The following is a 25,258-nucleotide window of genomic DNA, read 5'->3' as shown; positions in this document are numbered from 1 at the left end:
CGGGGACGGCGAGCATATACTGTGTCCTCGAGGCCAGAGGTGCTGGGGGGGGGCTCCTGAACCTGTCACCGTGGTCCCCTCGACAGACAGAGCGGCTCCTTCCTGACCCCTGCTTGCGCAGCCCTGGGGAGAGCTCGGGGTGAGAGGTCACGGCAGGGCCGTCACCCGCCGATGCTGACCAGCGGCCTGCGTGTCCCGGGCCTGGGGAGAGCTCATCACGCCGCGGGCCGGGAGGGTGCGACCCCAAGCCGGTCGGAGGCAAACGTGCTGAGGGCGTCAGTCTGCTTTCACCCCGAGGGAAAGCCCAAAGCCACCCACACAGGCTTTAGGCTCCTCGGAGGGGAAGACGCAGCAGGAAGGTGCTGCTTCTCTCTGCAGACCCTCACCTGCCACACCTGCTTTGGACAAAAAGCGGGGGAGGGGCACCCAGGGCCCTTTCCTTGAGGACGTCTGAGTCCCCATGAGGAAAGAAATGTGCCTGGACAGACTCAGAAATAAACCCACAGGAGACACCCCGGCCTCAACATCCCCTGCTGTCTGCCCCGGGGCCGAGGGGCTTTCCTGCAGGGTTATCGGGGGTGAGAGGGGCCACCTGGGTCCTCTCCACCTGCCCCCCCTCCCCACCCGGGGCAGAGGTGCTCTGCTGAGGCATCAGCCTGCAGCCCCGAATCACAAGGCTGCTGCCTGCACGGCTTTTGACCTCAAAGAGGGCCGGGCCCTGCAACAAGGGAAGGAAACGCCAGCGCGACGCTCCCACGGTGTCCAGGACATGAAAGTGCCGTGCAGCCAAGGCTGGGGAGCTGGAAAGCCCCCTGGCACCCCCGGGAGGAAGCCTGGCGGCTGCTCTGGGCTCCTACAATGTCCACGCAAACCCTGCGGTGACCCCTGACACACGGGACCCCCCACCTCGAGGCCGGCACCTCTTCCTCTCCAACGTCTGTTTGTCTCTGAGGAAGTCGCAGCAGGGACGTGGCCCGCTCGAGGCACATTCCTTCCACGGCTCCATCTGTGCACCTGCGGACAGGCCCCGGCCTCTGCAGCTTAGAAGGGCCGCCACGCATGGCGGAGGATGCGCAGGGAGGGCCGGGCCCTTGGCTGCGTGGTCTCTGACCTGCAGCCTGGCCTGACTCAGTTTCCTCCAGTCGACGGAACAAGAGCCATCGTAATGGGCAAACTCGCCATCTTAAGGAGGGTCACGTCAAGGATTTAAGTGGCCGTGTCTTTTACCCGTGGCAAAAAAGCGCAACACACAGGCACACACGCGTCTGTGCAAGTGTGATTCTGAAGAAACGTGGTTAAGAAACAGTAAAAGACCAAACCAGGGGTGCCCAGGGGGCTCAGTGGTTGAGCATCTCCCTTTGTCTCAGGCCATGACCCCGGGGTCCTGGGATCGAGTCCTGCATCGGGCTCCCTACAGGGAGCCTGCTTCTCCCTCTGCCTGGGTCTCTGCCTCTCTCTCTCTCTCTCTCTCTGGGTCTCTCAGGAATAAAAAAATAATTAAAAAAAAATAAAAGACCAAACCGACATAAAGGCATTTAGCAGGATACGCAGATCGCAGGCAGGACAGCCTGGGAGGAGAAAATCAGCGAAACACAGAGAGGAGGTGGGGGTGGGTAGGGACGGGAGCTTCCCGTCCTGCTGGTGCTCCCCTGGGGCTCCTCCCATTCTATCTGCAGCCTGCGTGAGGCTCCTGCACCCCCGGAGCCCACGTGAGAACTGTACTAAGTGGCAGCATCCAGCCTCCGGCCACTCCTGCGGCCCCTTCCCCTTCCTGGGGCTACAGGTGCCCCGTCCTGCTCATCCTCACGGAGCACAGACGAGGTGGGGTGCGCATGCGTGGGTCCCGTCTTCAGAGGCCAACCCCTCCCTGGAAGGCCCGGTCACCACGGCAGCCCCGGCCGCACAGCGCGCAGACTTCGCACACCCTCCTGTCTCCACGCACCACTCGCACAGCCCCGCCGTCTACACCACACGGTTATTTCTAGCTCCGGCATAGGGCGGGACCTGCACGCGAAGGGCTCCTACACCATGGCTTCCTAGGGACGGGGCTGCCCGACGTGCTGCCGGCTGTCACCTCCTTGCATCATACTGTGAGGTCAGTGGTTCTCCGGTGGAGAGGGGAGCTGTCTCTACGCACCCGGTAAACGAATCGCGAGCGGAGGAAATGCATTCACACGGATGCTCACCCCCGTGGTGGCACCGGCCCTGAGGCCCTGAGACATGTCGGCGGCACTGAGACAGAGTTCCCTGCCCCTGGGCTTCGGTGTCGGAAGCTGGAAGAGAAACGGGACAGAGGGAGGAGGTGGCCGCACTGGCCAAGTGGCCTTCGAGCGGGGCACGGGCAAGGGGACAGGACGAGGGCAGGGCCTCCCGGGAGCACGGCGAGGTCGTGGAGGCCTGCAGGCCTGGCTGGGAACTCGGGTTACCCTCCGATGTGTGCAAAGGGCAGACAGGCCCCCGCTTCTCTAGTGACAAGTGCGGCTCCGGAGGAGTCTGTAGATGGAGCCGGAGGCCACTGCAGGGGGGGTCGTCCCTGGGGAGCCTGCTGGGGTGGGTGCGGGGGAGCCGGCTGGCAGGCGGAGGGCTGGGGGCACGGGGGGTGTGCAGGTCTCCCCTCGCCGTTGCACACAGGGGGTCGGTCCACGGGGGCCTCTCCCGAGCCACCCCTGGAGTACCATCCGGTCAGCGGAGCGCTCGGGAAGCCAAAGCGCCCAGTCGCTCTCACGAGAGCGCCATCCGCACGCCGCAGATCATCACAGGTCTTCGATTATTACGAAGAAGAGTTTTTTAGAAGTCTCCAAGCATCATCCACTTGGCCAGAAACAGTCACTGCCACCGTGAGGCAGGAGCCTGCACCCCAGGAGGAGGACCGTGGGCATGGCCCTGCGGGGACTGGGACCCCGGACGTTCCAGCCTCTAAGCCACGGCCGTGAGTCCTCACAGCAGAGGGGAGGAGGCAGCAGGGGCCCAGCCTGGCCCGTGGCCCTGCTCGGGGGGCACCAGGGCTCCCGCGGCTGCCTCCCGGGAGCCTTCTCTCTGTGGGCCGGGAAGCAGAGCAAGGCCAGGAATACTCCAGAACGAGGTGAAACACCGTCGCAGGAGCGCTCAAACACACACTTCGATCCTGGATGAGACGTTTCACTGGGGGTGGGCTCAGCCAAGCTCTACGATTCCCCGTAATCCTCTAATCACCTGGTTCTCATGATGCTTCCAGAAATGGAACCTCAGGTGGGAATGTTTGCCCCTGATTTCTAACGCGTGCGGATCACCCTAATTATTTACAACACTGAACAAAGCACGCTGCGTGTTTGTGTGCACGTTGCACCGAGATATTCAAGGAATGAATATTAGTTCATGCTCTCAAGTGCAGGGCTTGCAAGCAGCAGCCGTTCAACACAGATTTATCGAATGCATAAGCCATTTTTCATGGAAAAATCCATTTTGGGTTGTACCAATAACTGATCATAACACCAACCTCCCCCATCGCTCACTGGCATGGCCAACACCACCGGTTATTTTAATCCCAATGCAACAAACTTGAGATGGTGCAGAAGTGTGCTTGTCACGTCGGGATTTTATGGTGCTGAAGGCTTTCTGCAATGAATGTGATGATTCAAGTCCTATAGGACAAAAGAAAGCCGGGATAGCTCAAATACTTTCGGAATTACTTGTACTTACAATAAAAAAAGGATTTATAGCTCTTACGGGCACAAAAGCTGCGTAGAAGAACCGCGTGTCGGCTGAAAAATTAACGAAGAGCTGTTTATTCGGCAAATCGTAACTCCAGTTAGCACCGCGCTTTCTAGTAAGCTTCCACACGTTATTGCTAATCAATCGACAGAGACCAAAGCAAAAGAAGCTACTCTGTACCCGGGGAAGCACTGTACGGTGGCAGAGGTCAGCACGTGGGGTTTACTGGGTTGCTTTGATCCTGAATAGGTAAACTGAGTCACCCAAGTACGGGTTCCTTCATGGGATTCTATTCTCGTTACTCTCCGAGGCTCCAGAGACACAAAGGGACGAGCGCCTGTGTCCTGAAAATCTCTGGGAGCGCAGACTAGTGAACAGGGCGTGCGCCGTGTGTGAGCGACGGGCAACATGCCTCCACGGGGTGTGGCCCTGTTTAACAGAATGAACCTGCCCCAGGGCCTGGGCAACTCCTTGCTCTACGTCTGATGTTTGCGGCAATGGAGAGTTTGATTTTTAAATGTGATCTGCACCTGGTTAATGCAGGAGGCCGGCCGCGGCATAGAGCCATCGCCCCCACCGCCCGGCCCTCCCTGCCTCGGGCTCCTGCAGCCCCCGAGGTGTGGCTCTCGCTCCACCTGGCCGTGCAGGTTGCACACCTCCGGGTAGTTCAGGGACTCAGCAAGGCGACACTGCCAGGAGTGACAAGAGCTGGGATCTGGGCCCAGGAAGCCGCTCCAGGGCCCATGCTCTGACCTCTAGGTCACGCACCTGGGAAGGCTGCTTTTAGTGTTCCCGTTTTGCGGAGGAGGAAAACTAAGGGCCAGAGAGTGGGTGGAGAGGTGCCGGCGTGGGCACCTGTGTCTGCAGCCCCACTCACGATCTGAGATCCATGCCGACCCACAGCCCGGGGGACAGGTCACCTGGCCTCCTTGGGGACAGCTGCTAAGACCCAGCATATAGAGGGGGCTCGGCCCTCGGTCGGGGTCAGCACAGAGCAGGGCGGAGTGAGGACCCTGTGGGATCTCCAAGGCCAAAGGAAGACAGACCCCGTCACCCTGTCCGGAATGGGCAATCCCTCTGTCCCTGACCCGAGCGCTCGGCGGGTCCCAGCAAGATGCAAGAGCTATTTATTCATCGGGACATCCAACGTCAGGCCTCGCAGATGCGCTCCCTTCCAGGTAGCTGCCCTGCCGGAGAATCCCTCCAGGTCTGTTAAAAATATTGCCGCCGGGTGGATCTCTCGGACATGTGCTAGCCCCGCGTCTGAGTGGGCGGATCGGGGCTGTGGCATCCTGCGGCCCGGCGGTTCTCAAAGTGGGGTTTGCCTGGGAACGTGCTGGAACGCAAATTCTCAGGCCCTGCCTCAGACCTACTGAATCAGAAGCTCTCAGGATGGAGCCAAGTCGAATGTGTTTTAACAAGCCCTTTGGGGGTGATTCTGATGCTCACGTAAGTCTGGAAAATCCTGACTTAGCATATGGTGCCCTCACACAGGCATCGTTCCCGTCTGAACGTTGCGCTTGGTCGGAGCTACATTCCGGGTACCGGGAGGCGGGATGGCGTCTGGCACAGGGAGCCGTCCTCTTCTGCAAAGATAGCGTGTGTCTTCACCCGTCTTGCCAGTTTCTCTGCTAATGGGCTTGCACAAGGACACCCTGAGTCTCTCCCTTGGGCTCCAACACCCCCTGGGAAACTCTCTTTGAAAAGAACTTCCAGAAATTGTGAAGACTGATGATCGCGCTGTACGTACATCATCAGGTAACAAAAACGCGGACACAAAGACTGCGTTTTTGAGAATGTTTCCCATGAGCCAGGACATGGCTGAAAGGATTCCCTCTTTAAGACCTGAAGTAAGGAAGCACTGAAGTTTTCAGACCTGATGATAAGAAAAAAAAGAAAAAAAAAGAAAAAAAGAAAAACAAACAACAACAAAAAACTTCTAAAATAAGAAAATCTACACATTTTCCTTTTCCAAAACCAGTCATGTCCTTGAGAATAAGCCTTTCCTTTTCATTCAGGATATTGGTGTTAGCAACAGTTGCATATAAATAAGGCTTTCCAAACAAACATCTTATCTTTATATGGAAGGAAGTTCATGAAGAAGGAATTGACGTTTTTCCCCAACAACGACAACAATACATTTTTGGGTTCCTTTCCCAGAAATTAGTAAATAACAAAATACCTTTCATTTAAAAAGGAAATAAAAAAAAAAAAGGTCATAGCAAATGCTTAAATCTAATCCATATGCCACTCATATGCTTACAAAAGGAGAGGGTTTCTGTGAGCCTATTTCTCCACTCATTCCGTGCCAAATAAAACAGATTTCAGTAAAAAGCTTTTACCGCCTCACAGGGAACTCTGCTCATTCTTCGGGGTATAGAGAACTATTTATTTTTCATTCAGAATTCCCGGTTCTCTACTTACTATATACATTTTTGCACTCCAGCACACTGTACCCACTCTGGAGAAGCACGGTGAAGTCTGAAAAACACAACATCTTCTCCGGATGGAAGAAATTTTTAAATTTTTATTTATTTATTTATGATAATTACAGAGAGAGAGAGGCAGAGACACAGGCAGAGGGAGAAGCAGGCTCCATGCACCGGGAGCCCGATGTGGGACTCGATCCCGGGTCTCCAGGATCGCGCCCTGGGCCAAAGGCAGGCGCCAAACCACTGCGCCACCCAGGGATCCCGGAAGAAATTTTTAAAATGCTGATGTGGTTTAGCATCTACATTCTATAACATTAGGGAAATGCAATTCTCAATGCAAAAAAACAAAAAACAAAAAACAAACCAAAAAACTTGTACGTGATGATCCTGGAATTCGTCGTGACTGTCACTGCTAAAGAAATATCTGTCCCAATCAAAAGCAAAAAAGAGGTCCCCAGAGGGAGCCAGCTGAAAAAGTGCTAAATACTAGAAATATGGTCTGTGGGTTATGAAAAAGTTCAGACTCTAAACCCAGGAAAGGGACACCTGGGTGGCTCAGTGCTTAAAGCATCTGCCTTCGGCCCAGGGCCTGATCCTGGAGTCCTGGGATCGAGTCCCGTGTCAGGCTCCCTGCAGGGAGCCTGCTTCTCCCTCTGCCTGCGTCTCTGCCTCTCTCTCTGTGTCTCTCATGAATAAATAAATAAAATCTTAAAAAATAAACCCCAGGAAAATAAAGAGGCACACCATACACACCCATAGGAAGTAGCTTTGTGTTCGATTTGCACCATTCAATCATGCAAGGGTACAACCAAGTGAGGTTCCACGAGTGCCTGAAATTCCTCGCATCAAAAGGTAGCTGAGATGTCACGGAGAACCCAAAACCACTGCGAGGCATTAGGAAATGCTTAAGAAACACAAAAATCAAAATGCCCTCTTCTAAAATATGTCGTGCTGCAGGCTTTGCCAGCGGAGCGCAAGGGCACAGCAGGGAAGGTCTGTAGATGGGAACGGCGTGGTCTCCAGGGATAGAGATTCCCTCTGGAGGGACAGAGGAGGATTCGGTAAAATTTATGAAACGTGATGGACACACGGGCGCCCGGCAGTTGCACGTCCGTCTCTGTTTCGGCCCAGGTCATGATCTCAGGGTCGTGGGATGGAGCCCTGCATCGGGCGCCACGCTCAGCGCAGAGTCTGCTTGGGATTCTCCTCCTCCCTCTACCCTTCCCACTTGTGCATGCTGCCCCCCCCACCCTCTCTCTCTAAAATAAATAAATACATTAAAAAAAAACAACTGATAGACTGATAGACAACCAGGCTCAAAAGGAAACCAAGCAAGAAGTCGGCTGCTCCAGAGAGACCCTCAGGGAACTTTTTTTTTTTTTTTTAAAGATTTGTTTATTTATTTATGATAGACATAGAGGGAAAGAGGGGCAGAGACACAGGAGGAGGGAGAAGCAGGCTCCATGCCGGAAGCCCGACGCGGGACTGGATCCCGGGTCTCCAGGATCACGCCCTGGGCCAAAGGCAGGCGCCAAACCGCTGAGCCACCCAGGGATCCCCCCTCAGGGAACTTCTAAGCATGACCCCGAGACAGGGCTCCCACCTGGGAGGCACGGACTTGGTTTCTAGTTTATTTTAAGGAAAAGCGATTTTACAAATAAGCACAGAAGGGTTCCAGCTAAGACTCTCGGGATCGTGCAGCTATGACCGAGGCAGAAGGAAAAGCATGAAGGCCCCGTGGGGGAATAACTGTGTGCCCCACCAAGTCCCTGTTCCTGGTGTAGTGTCCTCCTTGCCCCCGCCCCCCATCTCCACCTCCTGGCTCAGGAAGCTGGGCCATCCGCCCCTGGGAAACCTCTGAGCGTCATGAAGAATAACGCATCCTTCTTGACTCTGCAGGTTGACCTCATGCCTTGCGATGCGGATGGAGTAGGCCCCGCTGTGGGCTCGGGTGGTTTGCCTCCGGGACCTCATCTTCCAAAGCTGGTTCCCCTCCCGGCCACCCTAGGGGCTGTCCCTGCTGCTGCCCACCCAAATGAGGAAGGACGCATCTCAAGAGCACAGACCACACTTCCAGGTTTACCGTGTCCCATCCCAGCCCACGAGAGGAGGAGCTACCGTCAAGGAGCAGCCGAGCCCCCAGGAGCGGAGGGACTGAGATTTCCAGGGGTGCTTCAAGGCGGCAGCAGACCCGCAGCAGGAAAGAAGCCCGGTCGAGACCCCGGCTGCTGGGGACAAAGGCTCTTTCCCGTCCACATGTAACGACAACCGTGCAAAGCCATTTGGTTGCTCTGAAGACAAGCTTAACACTCCTGGCTTCCTGCGTACGCCGTCTCCACAAATGTCATATCGCACAGAGAGCGACTTACTGCAAACACCACTCCCCGCTCTCTGCTGTGAACCTGACGTCTCTGGGGCATCTCGTGGCACATTACCTGTCATCCCTCTCCCAGTCAAAGCCCAGGTTCCTGCCGGGGACCCGACCCATGCAATTCTCTCGGGAAGCGATCGTGACGATGCCCTAAATTTCAATGCTAGGGATAGCAAGCCCAGGCCTCTTAACGCCTAGAAGCACAAAAGGTCTCCTCCTACCTTCCGTAACTGAAGGGGCTCGGCGTGGGATCTCACCTCGACTTCCACATAGACCTTAAATATTCCCCTGAAATGCTCTAGGGGTGAAGCCACACGTTGGAAGGGTCATAGGGCCTGCAGGGAGCTTCTAGAAGGAACCCCCGGTCCACATCGCGGATGCACCGGCCCGGAGAGCCACCCCACTACCCCAGCCTACCTTTTCCGAGGCCTTGTCCTGCACCGGTGGCCCCGTGCCAGGCGAGGTCGGGGGCGGAGGGGCCCGCCGCTTCTTCAGGTCTGACTTCACAGACACCCCCGAGATGTTGCTGAGCGACAGCGATGGACCCAACGGAACGGAACGAGGGTTCACGGATGGGGAGTTGGGCGTTGTCAGGCAGCCCTGTGGGGCAGACAAACAGAATACTCTCATCAGTGTCCCACGACTGCTGTGCGGGCGGGTGCTCCAGGCCGGACACAGCGCCAAGCCGCTCGCCCAGGCCCCCGACATCATCTCCACCACGATGGGCCTGTGTGGCTGTGCAAAACCCACATTCGCCCTGTCACGAAGGCCCGGGTTCTCCCTTTTAGGAGAAGATGCTGCTGCGCGACGGCCTCCGGCCGCAAGGTCTGTTTTCGGGATCATGAATCAGCCGGCATTCCCGCCCAAGGTATGAGGGAGCCTCGCTGAGACGTTAGCCTGCCATCTGAGGACGCCCTGGGTGCCAGAGGGGAAGGAAGGGCCGAGAAGCCTACTGCTCCCGGAGAAGAGGACTGTCTTCGCTGGTGCTGACGACACTGCCTGCACCTCCGGCCGCCCGGTGATGACCCTCACGGCACCTGTTCCCTAGGACACCGACCACCACCCCTTTAGGAACACCCACTGATGACATGAATCTGTTGCAGGTAAACACAGGCTTCGGTCCAATTAAAGGTGGAGTTGCCGAGGTACCTGTGAACCCCCTGATCTCGTGCATCCCTGTGTGCCCCCACCCTGTGCATCCCTCGCGCCGGAAATCCTGCGGCCCAGTGTCTGGACTTTGCAGAGGGTGACTGCAAAGCCACGGGGTCACCTTCCGCCCGCGTCTCCCCAACAGCCAGCTGCCCCGGACAAAGCTCTGCGTACACCCCGCGGAGTCGTCTGCTCAGCTGCCCCGTCCCCAAGCGCCTCCCGCGTTTGGGGGAACCATGACTGCCCCCTCCGCCCCACCTTCCAACACCTCCTGCCGTCTGGAGAAGTAGGCCACCTGCTGCCAAGGCGGGGCGTAGGTTTCTTTGCACGGTCAGAGGTCGTGGATGAACGGACGAACTGAGCAAACGGCGCACCGCGAAGACCGCAGGGGCGCGGAGCACAGTCCCGTGTGGTGGGTCCCTAATGCACGGGAGACCGACGCCAGCCAACCTGCTCATGAGCTGCTTGCAGGGAGCAGTTGCTCCTCCTGGGTGTGGGAGGGGAGGCTGGCCCGCTGGAGGGCACACAGTTTTCAGACTCTTCCCTCCCAGGCTCTGCTTAATCAAATCATCCAAGAGTTGGTGCAGAAAGAGGGTTTAGAGAACCAACACTCCAATTTCAAATGAAAAAAAAAAAAATGATGAGGCCCCCCGGGGGGCACAGTCGGTGCAGCGTCTGACTCTTGATCTCAGCTCAGATTTGGTCTCAGGGTCATGAGGTCAAGCCCCACATTGGGCTCCACACTGAGCGTGGAGCCCACTAAAAAGAAAAGAAAAGAAAGAAAAGAAAAGAAAAGAAAAAAGAAAAGAAAAGAGAAAAGAGAAGATCTAAAGCAAAACAAAATGGAAGCCACCCTCTGCCCTGGAGCCTCTCCCTGTCCTGACCTGCCTTCCTCCTCCAGTGCCCGTGCCCGAGGCATATTCCACAGTGAGGCCCATGCAGCTGGGAAGGTAGCGCACGCATGATGGAGACACGGTGTCTGGGTTCAATTCCTGCTTTTGTCACTTAGAAGCCGCATGAACTCAGACACAATTTTTTTTTCGACTTTTAAAAAAAAATATTTAGTTTATTTATTCCCGAGAGACCCAGAAAGAGAGAGAGTGAGAGAGAGAGAGAGAGAGAGAGAGAGAGACAGGCAGAGGGAGAAGGAGGCTCCGTGCAGGGAGCCCGATGCAGGACTCGATTCCAAGACCCTGGGGTCACACCCTGGGCTGAAGGCAGATGCTCAACCGCTGAGCCTCTGGACAACTCCACTCTCTCATTTTACAAAAGCATCTTGTGGGGAAGCTTTCATTTGAATGATGGGTTTTCTGAATTTAAAATAAATATGCAAAAAAATTTTTTTAATAAATAAAAAATAAAATAAATATGCAGCAGGGTGCCTGCCTGGCACAGGTGGTGGAGCATGTGACCCTTGATCTCAAGGCTCAGAGTTTGAGCCACATGCTGGGTGCAGAGCTGACTTAAAAAAATAAAAATAAAAATAAAAATACGTAAAGGAAATCCATCATATTCAGTGACCGCCCAGGATGACCTGCGCTGCATCTCCAATCCTCTTCTGTTCCTCGAGAACATTCTTGAAACTTGGGTTTTCTTGCCCATAAACGTTAAGGCAAAGCAAACAGCCACCCCTGGAGGTTGCTCTGAAGCCAGTCCCTGCCTCCCTTCGAGACGCCGAGCGGGGCTGCAGGGCCTTGTCCATCCCGAGCAGCCTTCCCACGGGGAGCGGGTCCGCGGGAACGGCCCGACAGCTGGGGAATCTGTGGCGGCCCCTTGCTGCCACGGCCGGTGTGGAGGGGAGTGTAAGTGCGTCCCGGTCCTTGCACTCTGCAGGCCCTGGGCTCGTTACCACGCACTTGGGGCCGCGCACAGAAACTCGGAGGTCCCTTCCCGGCCTCAGCGCGGCCGCCGCGGCCGCCAGGAAGACCCGGAGGCCCGAGTCCCAGTGGCTTCTGCACGGTGCACCTGCTAACGCGAGAGAATGAAGCCAAGTGGGGGGCCCATCTGGGTCTGGAGCGGCTGGAGCACGGCTGGCCGCCGGGACCCGGCGCCGGGGGTGCAGGCAGGGACCCGGGGACCGTGGAAGCCCGTGGCGCGGGACGGAGGGGCACACGGCGCCTCCACGGCCTCCGTTCAGCCCCCGTCGGGCCGCAGAGCTGCGATTCCTCTGCGCTCGGCCGGCCGCGCAGCTGCGGGGCCCGACGGCCGGACGCCCGGGCACGGAGGCCCCCGGAGAGGTGGGCCACAGGCCGTCCGCTGTGTAGCGACCCTGCCACCCTGGCGCCACCACGCACGCCCACCTCCCCAAGACGGAAATCCCAGCGACTTCCAATTGCCGTCCACACCGGCATGTCTCCGTCACATCACACGCGGTTTCCTTCTTCTCTGACACGTAGTTTTGGGAGGAATGACCTCGTGAGGGCCAAGGAAGGTGGCCTCACACGGGACAGCGCCGGAGGCCCCGAGCACTCCGCATCCCAGGCTGTGTGGTCCGCGGCCCAGGACGGTGGGCTTCTCGCCGGCCTCACCTGCGTCGGGGGGACAACGCTCGATTTTGACACAACAGGCTTGATTATCCCCAGCTTGCTCCACACGGACGCCACGCGGCTCTGTGCCAACACCCACCCTTCCCACCCAAGGCCTGTTTTCGGGTTCTCTGGACTGGGGCCCATCTGCCTCACGCAAGGACTCTGCTATTCAGCAGCCTTTCCCAACCTTCAGCCCATGAGCGGCCAAAGTATTCAAAACATTTTGGCTGCCCAGAGGATACCTACGGCTCAACTTTTATTTTCCCTTTTTTCCCCTTTTCCTCCCTTCACTCCTTTCTTCACCTTCCCCACCCTCCACCTCTGGCAACCACCAGCTTTTTTTTTTTTTTTTTTTTTTCTTTTTAGATTCCACATAGAAGGGAGATCATGCGGTCTTTGTCTTTCCCCCTCTGAATTATTTCACTTAACATGATGCCCTTGAGATCCATCCATTTTGTCACAAGTGGCAAGAAGACTTCATTCTTATTGATGGCCGAATAATCCCCTACTGCACATACACAATGTATATATTCGTACACACAGACTTACATGCATACACAAGCTTGTGCATTATGTGTATATGTACAGTTTCTTTATACATTTGTCTGTAGGTTGTTGGGTGTTTCTCTACCTTCCCCATTGTAAGTAATACTGCAACGAACATAGAAATATATTTATCTTTTCTTGTGCTTTTATTTTCTCTGGATGAATACTCAAAAGGGAAATTGCTAGATCATCTGCTGGTTCCAGTTGGAACTTTGGGAGGAGCGGTGTTCCCTAGTGGTCATGCCAATTTACGTTCCCACCAACAGTGCACGAGGGTTGCCTTTTTTCCACACGGAAACTCGTTATTTCCTCTCTTTTTGACAATATCGATCCTCACAAGCATGAGGTGGCATCTCAATGTGGTTCGGATTCGCATTTCCCTGACCACGAGTGACGCTGAACATCTGCGCATGTTCCGTTGGCCATCTGTATGTGGTCTTTATAAAAACGTCTATTCAGACCTTCTGCCTGCTATTTAATTGGATGTTTGGCTTTTTGCTATTGAGTTGTAGGAGTTCTTTATATATTTTGGCTATTAACCCCTTACCCCATGATGTGCAAGTATCCCCTCCCCTTTGGTAGGCTGCCTTTCATTTTGTTGGTGATTCCTTTGTTTTGCAGAACCTTTTTCGCTCTCTAGATGTAGTCCCACTGATTTATTTTGCTTTTGGCGTCAGATTAAAAAAAAAAGAATCATCACTGAGACCGATGTGAAGGAGCTTACTGCTTGTTTTCTTCTAGGCATTTTATGGCGTCCGGTCTAAAGTGCAAGACTTTCACCCATTTTAAGTTAATTTTTGTGTAATGGTATAAAACAGTGGTCCAGTTTTCCCAACACCATTTACTAAAGAGACTATATTTTCCCCATTGCACATTCTTGGCTCCTCTGTCATACATGCATAGGTTTATTTCTGGGCTCTTTATTCTGTGTCATGAATCTATGTATCTGTTTTTTATGCCAGTCTTATACTGTATTAATTACTACGACTTTGTAATACAATTTGAAATCCAAGGCCATGATGCCTCCAGCTTTGTTCTCTTTTCTCAAGATTGCTCTGGGTGTTCAGAGTCTTCCACGGTCCTCTATAAATTTTATGATTATCTGCTCTATCTATCTGAAACATGTGATTGTGATCTTGACAGAGATTGCACTGAATCTGTAGATTGCTTTGAGTCATATGGACAACTTAACAATATTGATTCTTGCAGTCCATGAGCATGGAATGTCTGTCCATCTATTTGTGTCTTCTTCAATTTCTTTTATTAATGTCTTACAATTTTCAACATGTAGGTCTTTCACCTCCTTGGTTGAATGTATTCCTAGCTATTTTATTCTTTTTGATGGAATTGCAAATGAGACTGTTTTCTTTATTTCTCCTCCTGATGGTTTTTTATTAGTGTATGGAAATGCAACCAACTTCTGCATATTGATTTTGTATCCTGTAACCTTACTGTATTGATTTATTAGTCCTGACAGCTTTTTTGATGGCATCTTTAGGGTCTTCGTAGAAAATCATGTAATCTGCAAATAGTGACAGTTTTACTTCTTCCTTTCCAATTTGAATGCTTTTTCTTTCTCTTCCTTGCCAAATTGCTATGGTTGGGACTTCCAGTACTGTGTTGAATAAAAGTGGTGAGGGGGACATCCTTATCTCATTCCTGACCTTAGAGGAAAGTCTTTCAGCTGTTTCACCACTGAGTATGATGAACACAGGTGCAAAAACCCTCAACAAAACATTAGCAAACTGAATTCAACAACACATTAACAGGATCACACACCATGACCAGGTGGGATTTCTTCCAGGGATAAAAGGCAAATCAGTCTATATGATGCCCCACATCAACAAGATGAAGGACAAAAGTCATATGATCATTTCAGTAGATCCAGAAAAGGCGTTTCACAAATGTCAACTCCCATTTATGATAAATACTGTCAACAAAGTGGGTACAAAGGGCACGTACCTCAACATAATAAAAGCCATATATGGCAAGTGGGTTAACTCTTACCTTCCTTCTTTCCCCACTTCTGGAATTTGTATATAGAATATAAAAAACAATCCAAATAATCATTTGGGAAGAAAACACTATTAAGTCAAACATCCTTTAAAATGCTTTCTCATCTGTATTAAATAAAATGGAAAAACCAGGATAATCTATACAGCTCAGAGTCAACATAACCTGGTGCATGTCTTATTCCTGTTTGGGGGCTTTTCTCCTGCTACAAAGTAAAGTTCCAAGAGGGGCAGACCATGGCTTCCCTGCTAGAGGGATTTGGTTTCCTGTTCTGGTCCAGATGGGTCAATATATATATATTTAAGTATCAAGTCCTTTCTTGTAGGGGAATGAGTCATGCTCTTCCTTAATGGTTGGCACTGAAATCCATATCTTAGCTATTACAATCTTATTTTTCAGGGAGTTTTCTCCTGTGAGTTCAGCCCAATAAACCATTAAGGAAAAGGCCATGGATAATGGAGAGGAAAAGGAACAAAGTAAAAGCACCCTTCAGGGACTTCATACTGTGGGGTGTAAGCTCCACCAGACCAGCGGCTGTCAGCTCGAGGAGGTCAGATCGGAGACAATGTTAAAACCCTGTGCATTCACAACACCACCGACACTCATTCCTTATATTCAATGTAAAAGGATAATGTAATCCTATCTCACACGCACATCTGGGAGAAGAATAAAGCAAGAAGGAAACTCATGATTTCAGGATCTGAGTGTCCACTCAAAACCAATGCTGTGAAAAAATAATACCAAAATAAATAAATAAATAAATACCAACGCTGTGATGAGTGATTCTGCTATTGATCTCTAATTATTGTAAAGTAAGATTAATAGCTGTTTGTTGGCGATCTCCTCCTCATCTCAGCCTATTCGCCTTGTATCTGATTGTCGTTGTGACCCTAGGGTGCTGCACTGTTGGCTGGGACGGTAGGATCTGCACACATTCCAACCAGCCGCCAGGACTTCCCCCGAGGGGGATGCAGGGACACCCCCACTGCCGGGCTCACCAGGGAGCTCCAGTGTCAGAGCAGCCCCGAGCTTCCAGGTGGCCAGTGGATGCCCTTGACTTGGCCTCCAGAATGAGCTCCGCCCTCGCCCATCAGGATGTGAATGTGGGCACGAGGCCCTGGGTGGGGTCCACACCCTATAGCCGAGGGCATCTCTAGCTGTCCCAGCCTGAGGGCTCCACGCACCGTGACCCAGGCTCTGGGAGGGCTGGGCTTCCCCACAGCGACAGTGGAGTCCACCGCACCTACTCACCCAGAGGTCAGTCTTGAGCAAGACTCAAGGTAAGTCCTGTTCTTCTCAAGCAAGCCCAGATGGCCGTGTTTTCCTTTGTGTGCGATCTCCTGTGCGTCTGCACGAAGAGTTTTACAACCACAGCGTGGTGTCCCCCAACGGGGGATCGTTCATCCACGTGCAAAGAACGCGGGGAACTCTGCTCAGGTGCTTCTAGGCGAGACACACATGGTCAACCTGTAACTGCCAGTTTCCTGTTCAAGAGAGATCGCCTCAAAAAAGGAAGGCTGGGGAGTCATTTTTGTTCCCATTCCTCAAATCCATCCATTCTTGCAAACCGACTCTACCCTCTGAGAACAATCGAGTGATCACATCTCCCGACAATGTGAGCGGATCTTTTGACGTGGCTAGTGAGGAATCTGGACGCGGTTCCTGCTCAAAGATTAAGGAGAGCATTTCAGTTCCAGTGGGTGTAGTTAAACAGCTGCTGGCAATCCTATCGGCCTCACCTCTCCTGAGCTAGAGCAGATGCTCTTAGGATGGCGCGATCCTGGGGTGTTAATGGGGAGGAGACAACTGAGCTGCTCAGGATGGCCCTGCTGCCTGGCAGCGGAGTTAAATGGGGTCCAGCAGCCGGGCTCCCGTCTCTGCACACCAGACTGCCCCCTTGGAAAGGCTTTGCCATGACCCTTCTGTTGTTAACGCCGTGTCGAGGGATGAGGGAGAGAGAAGGTGCAGCCAGACCTGCTATCTCCGTCGTCTTTCCTTCCAGGCTCATGCAGAATCCAGAGCGGGACCATGTATGAGGTTGACCCCAGCCAGCAGAAGGGCACAGAGACCCCGCTGTCCCGCCACACTCAGGGGATCCGCCTGGCTGGCCGGCCCACACTCAGGGCAGAGCTCCTCCTACGCTCTGGCCAGAAAGGAGAGAATATTTGTGTTCCCGTTCCAGCACCATCCTGGGCAACGGGTGGGGCAAAGTTCCCTTCCCAGGACGGTGCTCTCTGTCTTTCTCTTACCTTCAGGGCACGGCCACCCCAACAGACATGCCCTTAGCTGAACCCCTCGGCCAGAGCAGAGGGTGGTGGGCGTTGGGTGCCTGGGACTCTCGAGTCCGTCTGGAGTAAACGACCCCAGGAGGGACAAAGCGTGTCAAGTTCACCCCAACCAATCCCCGTGAAGGGCGGGGCGTCGGAACGTATGGATCCAGTTTCTGTTATGTGAGGTGATGGGAAATGGCCATTCTCTTGGCCACGGTCCTCCGTGAATGCCTGAGGGATGGCACTTCTTTAGAGGAAAAGCTGCAGAAGCTATTTAGTGGGGATCGATATTTCCGCCAGCAAAATACTGGGTCCCCTAAGCTGCCTGACGGTTAAAAGCATCAGAGCAATTCTGGGACATTTCTCTGCAGGCAGGATGTCTTCGTAAAAGGAGCTAACCATGAGCACCCCCACTGGTCGTATTCGATTTTCTCTTAATGAGGCTCAGCGAAGGCCCTGGGAGTGAGCCGTGGTCCTCCGAGGCTTTTGCTGTAGGACCGTCTCAGGAGCAAGGGCTGTTTGCAGACACGAGAATGCATGGAACGTGCTGCTTCCTTGTGACAGGCAGCTTTAATACTGGCAAGTTTAGGAAGCCAGAACTTTCTGAAAAGCTCGTGAACGAAAAGGAAATAAGCCCGTGTAGATCAAGATGTTTAATACACGCTGCCTATGCTCAAGGAGGTCGCCATCCTGGTGGAGAGCGTGCCACAGCTCAGGGATCTGGGAGATGAGCCCCGAGCCCAGCAAGCCCCGTGTCAGAGAGGAGACACAGGCCAGGTATGGAGGCTTGGCGGGCTATGCAGAGGGAAAGTCAAAACGTAAGCCATACGTACAACGCATTTGGAGGGCTAGAGCCAGGGGACCTGCTACATGGGAGGCTCACGGGGAGGACTCCAGGGAGGACGCCAGCAGAGAACTGTGGGCGGAAGACGTAAACCCGCAGGATGTGTACGCGTGAGATGCTTGCTGGGGTCTGATGGGTGATTTCAACTCAGGAAACTCAAGCATCCCTTCAGGGGGAAATGCTAGTCACATAATTCATGAAACCCTAGTGGCGAGGCAAGCAAGGGTTCCCCTTTCAAACATGCATGCACATCTCTTACCATCTCCACGGTGGTGTGTTCTGAGCTACCTGGGACGGTTAGTTTAACTGTGGCTCGTCAGGAGTAAGATCTCACACGTGGAGCACTTAAGACAAGTGCATTCCCCCAAACCAAATAGGGCCTCTCACAGGGACTGGCTGGCGAGCGTAGGGTTAATGCCACGGGCTGCATGAGGCAAGGGAATGAGAACCCGGGCCGCACACCCACCGGGAGCTCATCCGAAGGTGGACTGAGACGACGCCACCCTGTGATGCAGACGCAGAGGCAAGGTGAGAACAAATCTCTGTGTGTGACATCGGACCGTGTTTTATACTCGTATCACATCAGGGAGGCTCCTCTGTACCTGCAAGTGACTGAGTCGCCGGGTGGAGGAAATCAAACTGAGGACATTTCTCTTGTGGTGAAGGAAGCCTCGAGGAAAGCGGGCGATTTTTTTTTTTTTTTTTTTTTTAAGAAACAGAAAGCACAGGGCAGCTCAGGTGGCTCAGTGGTCCAGCATCTGTCTTGGGCCCAGGGCCTGATCTTGGAGACCTGGGATCGAGTACCACGTCGGGCTCCCTGCAGGGAGCCTGCTTCTCCCTCTGCCTGTGTCTCTCATGAATAAATAAATGAAATCTTTAAAAAAAAAAAAAAGAAGAAGCAGCAGCAGCAGGAAGCACAGCTGTGGTCCTACCTCGGCTCTCTGGGTTGAGCTAACGCTCCAAAGCATTGTTCAAAAGCACTCAGTCCTCATCTGCACGTTCATCATCACTTCTGTCTTCAGCTACCGTGTTGTACAAGAGAGCGGCCACAAAATTCAGGGTCCAAGGGGCGCCTGGGTGACTCAGTCGGTTCAGCATCCGACTCTTGCGTCAGCTCATGATCCAATGCACATCTCTTACCATCTCACGATCCTTGGGTCAGATCATGAGATCATGGGCATGATCTCAAGGCTGTGAGATCGAGCCCCACTTGGGCCCCTGCACCGGGCGCAGAGTTTGCTTCGGATTCTCTCTCTCCCTCTCCCTCCATCCCTCCCCCATTGCGTGCATGAACGCTGCCAAAAAAAAAAAAATCAGTATCCAAAATACGATTATCATCCAAGAGGTCCAGGGAAAACGCCACACTGCAAAGAACATGAGGCCTGTCCTCGACAGAGCGGCACCATTGCGCTCCCCGGAAGGGCATCAGAGCTGACACCTGCCGAGGGCGGAGGGAACCCGGAGGAGGAGGCCCTCTAAACTCCAGGTGTCCCCAGTAGCAGCAAACATGGGGAGGCATTAATTTTCCACATATTAGCCCGGGAGATGCTTCTAACAAGTCTCAGAGGTAGGTCATCAGGGGATTCCTGTTTTGCAGGTCAAAACCCGGGGCACAGGCAAGAGGCCAAGGGGCACTGAGTTTCTGGAGCGCGCTCTATCTTCCCCAGCATGAAACTGCAGAGGTTAGGGCGCCAGTCTCCCCCCTTCATCGGGGCCAGAGGCTCAACAGCTTTTTCATGGGAAAGAGTGTTGCTGCCTCAGGGCCCAGAGGCCCTGGCGCCGGGCTTGGGTCTGCGGAGTGGCTCCTCCCAGCGCCCATCTGACGATCCGTCCGCAGAGCCCAAGGTCTGGGAAGGATGTGGCCTGCAGTGCACACACGGGAACACCACCCCTGTGGGGCTGCTGACTCGCGGCCCACAAGACCCCCCGGGCCTCCCCACGTGGACCACCATGGACTCTGATCGCAACGGTCTTCAACCCAAATGCATCATTTACGTCCCAGGTCTGTGGCCTGTGCGACGGGCCACCAAGATCTCTACAGATGTCGCTTGTCGGCTGCCCTCCCGCCCAGGCTTTTGCCACCTCTGGTCGGGAAGGTCTTCGTCTGCACAGGCCCGCAATGGGGCCGAGCTCCCGTGCCCGGGACGCCCACGGTCCCCTCTGTTCTGGGCACCGCAGGCTGGAAACCAGGTGCCCGGCGGAGGAAGTCCTGTCGCCTCTGGAGTCCTCCCCGCCCTCCTCGGGGTCGGGGGATTACTGACGGGAAAGAAGCCGGGGTAAATATGCCAGTTTCTAAAAAAGAGATTTAAGCCCCAAGAGTTCCAAGTGTCCCTTCCATGACCAGTTGAGACTACGTGAGGATGGAAAGGGCAGGCCGTCGGGGTCGGTGGCAGGTGACCTGCCATGTGCAGCCGTCCCTAAATGTCTCAGTCGAGAGGTCGCCGAAGGCCCTACACCAAAGTGACAAGCAATCATACCCCATGAATTAGTGGGGCGATGTCCCAGCTGACTCGGGGCCCGGGCTTCTTTCCTCAGGAGCAGAGAGAGACCCAAGGGCCGGGCGTGCACTTGGCTCGCGGCGGGTCCTGGGGCGCTCGGGGCGCGCGTGCCTGGGGTGGCCTCCCGCTCGCTCACCCACGGCCCACCCGCGGCCGGTGCTTCTGCCACCTGCTCGGTGCTTTCAACGGCTGGGTTTAGAGGAGCCACTTCTGCTCACGCGTCACACGATCACGTGACAAACCACCCCCGAGCTTAAAAAGTCATGATTTTTAATCCATAGACACTACAACCAGGTCACGAAGATGCAAGAGGCGTTAGAGGAGATGCTGAAACACACCCCAACCCCTAAGCCCAGGCGCCAGCGCCCCCCAAGTCAGAGCCTGGCTCCCTGGCTGGGCCTCAAGGGTGTCTGGCAGGACCCCGGGCCCGCTGCAGGCCCCCTCCACGGTCACGGCTGCGAACACCCGCCCTGGGCCCCGGGGGTCAGGCCTGTCCCGTGACCTGTTCCACAGCAGCGGCCCTCAGCTCTTGGACTCCACCTCTGGGCCCGGGCTGGGGGAGTCTCGGTCCTCAGCTGCCCTGGCCCCTGCTAGCTCACAAGGCCCCAAGCCGCAGGCCCCGCAAGGACGTCCTTGCCCCGGGGGTGTGAGCAGGCCAGGCAGGGCGGCCCTCGGCCCTCTCCTGGGTCTTTCCGGAAGGCGGGGCTGGCTGTCCTCTGTCCCCCAGGGTCCTGTGGTCCTGTGGTCCCATCTCCCAGGGCAGCGCCTCCACCACCATCTGCCCAGCGAGGGGCTGGGGCCTGGGGCGGGCGGAGAGGATGGCGCCTTGAGGTTAGTTCAGGGAGGCCTCTCCTCTTCCTTGTGCCTTCTTGACCTCCTCCCTCCCCCTCCTCCCTCCCTCCCTCCCTCCTCCCCTTTCTCCTCCCTCCCCTTCCCTACTTTTTCTCAACATAAACTATGCTAATTCTGTGAATCAAGATGCAGACTTTAAAAAAATCATTCCGTCGAGCGCTAAATAATGTAAAACTACCATGTGTGGTGTCTGGACAGACACCCACTCGCTACCTTCATTAAAACACAAAACCCTCAGAGGGGTGACGACCCTCCGGGAAGGAAGGAAGGAGGGCGCGGGCTATGTCAGGCGCTTACGGAGGCAGCTTCATCTGTGTTTGTTGTGCTTCTTAGCAGTTCACAGGACGGTAGGAAGCAAGCGTGGCTCCCTGTGAACAGTGGTTAGCTGTGGGCGGACGGCACCTGACTCTACGCTGTGACTCTCTACAGATCGGGACCACGCTGAAAAATTTCCCAAAGGAGAGCCCCTCGCAGTGTGCTTCGTGTTGAAGGATCAGAGCCCAAGCCCAAGGAGGGGAGGGGAGGGGAGGGAGGGGGTTGGGGGGGCCAGGGATGGGGAGGGGACTGCATGGGAGGGGGAGGGGGAAGAAAGGGGAGGACAGGGGGAGGGATGGGGAGGGGGGAGGCCAGTGGTTGGGGAGCAGGGAGGGCGGAGGAGGGCGGAGGAGGGCAGGGGAAGGCAGCGCCAGGCCGTAGCCCTGCTCACTGTGAGTCCAGGCCAGCAGGGACAGCTTCCCGGGAAGAAAAGGAAGGAACCCAGATAGAGGTGGGGGAAGTTATGATGGAAAAATCAAGAAGGTGGCCCTGCAGAGACGTCCTAGGCGCGGGCCTGGGGGGGCAGGTCCCCGACAGTGGCAGGAGGGGGGGACTGGCACGTGGTGGCTCCGCCCCCGCCCACAGGCCCAGCGAGGCCCCGAACAAGCTGGAAGAGAAAGGCGTGCAGCTCGGAGGCCAAGGGCGGCCCAGGAATGAAGCTCATTTAACAGAAGGTGGCGTCTGTTCCTCCGTGACCAGGGACTTGGTGGCCCCAGAGTGCAGGGTCCCTGTGGACGGCTCGGGGTCACGGAGGGCGCAGGCCCGGCCCCCTGAGCACGGAGCTGCCACCTGCCAGGAGGGGACGGACGCCAAGGGCCGGGAGCCGCCTTCCCTGCACCTGCACTGGCCTGGCCGGGCTTCAGGAGCAATGTGCGAGCCACCCGCTGCAGGCCGCCGGGCCGTCAGGGGGCAGGGAGCGCGGGGGACGATGCAGACAGGAGCCAGGGGGCAGCCCCACGTTCCTTGGGCACAGAAGGCACACGGGGACATCTTCCAGCGCTCACCCTACAAGCAATACACCTGCAGCTGAAAGGTGAGGAACTTGCGTTTCTTCTTTTCAGTCTGAGAACCGAGGGCTGGCATCAGGCGCCGCCTGTCACCTTCAGCTGTGCCCTTTCCCCTCTGAGAATCACATGCTCGGGGCCGGGGCTCAGGCGGCGGAGGGCCCCACGCTGGATTTCGGCTCAGGTCCTGACCTCAGGGTCCTGTGTCGGGCTCCACACTGGCTGTGGCACCTGCTTAACACTCTCCCCCTTGCCCACCCTCTGACCCCCCAGCACGCTCACACTCTGCACACCCACGCATGCTCGCTCTCTCTTGCAAATAAATAAAATCTAAGAAGAAAGAAAAGAAAGAAAGAAAGAAGAAGAAGAAAGAAAGAAAGGAAGGAAGGAAGGAAGGAAGGAAGGAAGGAAGGAAGAAAGAAAGAAAGAAAGAAAGAAAGAAAGAAAGAAAGAAAGAAAGAAAGAAAGAAAGGAAGAAAGGCTCAAGGAAACCCCCCAAGTCCCAGGGAGCCGAGCGGGGAGTCCCCATCCCACTTCTACAACTCGCCCCATGCCGGGTGTCCCCTAATCCCGAACAGAAGGGCTGTAGGGAGGCTCGCAGCCACGCAGGCCGCTCCTCACACTGGCGTCCACCCCACAGGGGCTCCACATCACAAACGCGTGCCTCGGCCTCCTCGGGACACAGCTTCCTCCGGGACGTTGCAAACACAGGGAAGGGGAGCTTCTGCAGGCCCAGCCCGCGGGGAGACGCTGACCCCTCGTGGCGGCAGGGACTCAGCACAGCCTCCCCGGAGTCCGCTCCGTCTTCCTGCCCCAGAGGGATGGGACGGGGGCGGCGGGGTGGGGGGGCCCCCTGCAAGGACGCATCCCTGAGAACCCGGACTCAGGGCAGCTGAAATTAGGCAATTTGCTTTTAGCTTAGTTTTTTGTGACGTCCTAAAGAGCTGGTGTGCTGGTGGGCGTCCCCATGAATGTCTGGGCTCCCAGGGCAGGCCTGGCTGCTGCGGTGCACCCGTCGGGCGGGGCAGCTCCGTGGGGACCCCCCCAAACTGCACAGGGCTTTGAGGTGGAAGCCACTTCGTCCCTGAGAAGCCAGCGCTACCAGGACATGGGATTTCCCTGCCTGCCTTGTAACGGAGTAAGCGGGAAAAGGGCCCAAGGTAGCTGTAGCTTTGTTTTTTATTTGGTTTTGCTTTTTTAAATCGAGATAGTGATTTTTAAAAATCAGCCACTAAAAGACTTTCTAACTCCTTGGTAACCACCCACAGTGCGATGGCATCTGAGGTGGCTCACCTGGATAGACTCTACCTTGGTCAAATTTATGGAATCTGGCAGGTGTTTTTTTCTTCTTTCTCTTCCTTTCTTTCCTTCCTTCCCTTCCTTCCTTCCTTCCTTCCTTCCTTTCTTTTTTTTTTTTTTTTTTTTTAAAGATTTTTATTTATTTATTCATAGAGACAGAGAGAAGGAGAGGCAGAGACACAGGCAGAGGAAGAAGCAGGCATCATGCAGAGAGCCTGATGTGGGACTCGATCCAGGGTCTCCAGGATCACGCCCTGGGCTGCAGGCGGCGCCAAACCACTGTGCCACTGGGGCTGCCCTCTTTCTTTCTTTCTTTTCTTTCTTTCTTTCTTTCTTTCTTTCTTTCTTTCTTTCTTTCTTTCTTTCTTTCTTTCTTTCTTTCTTTTCTTTCTTTCTTTCTTCTTTCTTTCTTTCTTTTCTCTCAACAAAGGCAAGGGGCTCATGAAAGGTCAGTTACCACTGTTCGTTTGATGACTCGCCCAGCAGCCCACAGCTGGAAACACAACCAGGATGAGCACTGGGCTCACTTTTCTCCTTCCGCAGAGCACTGTTCACTTTACGGGACCGATGTGGTGTTTTTGTGCAGGGAACTACAAATCAACTCAGGAACCTCCTTCCATCAATGAGCGTGACCCATCGCTGCTGCGTGACTTAGGGACAGGACAGGGGATGGAGACAGAGCCCCGGGAGCCATGTCCCTTCACCATAAATCACATCGGTGGTGGCAGACAACGTCCCCTCGTGGTGTCTCGGGTCCAAAGGTGAGACATGAGGGGACTGGGTGTGCTCCCTAGATACGGAAGGGAGGGTTTCCCAGAAAAATGCAAAATCCCAGGAAAACCGCTTGACGTTATATTTATCCAATATAAATTTGGATTGTATTTACTGATTCAAGGACGCTGCAATTAAGAAAACGAAGATGATTCTTTGACTAAACTATCGTTTACCTCAAATTAACTACCTTTCCAGGGAAGATCTGAAATCCTTGGCCATCCCCATTAGGATATTTTCTTTTAGGGGCACCTGGGGGGCTCAGTGGGTGGAGCGGCCAGCTCTTGATTTCAGCTCAGGTCATGATCTCAGGGTCATAGGGTCAAACCCTGCCCTGGGCACCATGCTGAGCACGGAGCTGCTGGAGATTCTCTGCCTCTCCCTCTTTGTGCGCGTGCTCTCTCAAAGAAACAAATCTTTTTTTTAAAAGGTATTTTTTTTTTAATGCACATCTATTCTCTTCAGACTCTTATGGGGAACCACTCCTATTTTCTCAAGGAAAGAATAAGCAATAGTAGTATCTGCAGACTTTCTAACAAAGCTCTGAACAAGTTTACTCACATTTCGGAACGCTTCCCAGCGTGTTAGGTGAGCTCTGTAACTGCAGGTTCTGCAGGGTAAGGTCCTGTTGTACCCACTATACAGACGGGAAACGTGGGGCCAGAAGGGTCCCCTC

General features: G+C 54.6%; 1 protein-coding gene across 1 annotated transcript in view; it reads right to left on the bottom strand.

Moving 5' to 3' along the window:
• LOC144293088 (protein cordon-bleu-like) overlaps positions 1 to 25,258 on the bottom strand; it is a 144,151-nt gene that overhangs the window by 43,296 nt on the left and 75,597 nt on the right. Inside the window, exon 6 of the mRNA XM_077864165.1 lies at positions 8,911 to 9,093. Within this exon, the coding sequence (XP_077720291.1) occupies positions 8,911 to 9,093 (183 nt within the window). The remainder of the gene's footprint in view (positions 1 to 8,910; positions 9,094 to 25,258) is intronic.

Source organism: Canis aureus, chromosome 21, assembly GCF_053574225.1.
Source record: "Canis aureus isolate CA01 chromosome 21, VMU_Caureus_v.1.0, whole genome shotgun sequence".
NCBI lineage: Eukaryota > Metazoa > Chordata > Mammalia > Carnivora > Canidae > Canis > Canis aureus.
Note: the sequence above shows the minus strand (reverse complement) of the source record. Positions and strands in the feature narration are given on the sequence as shown.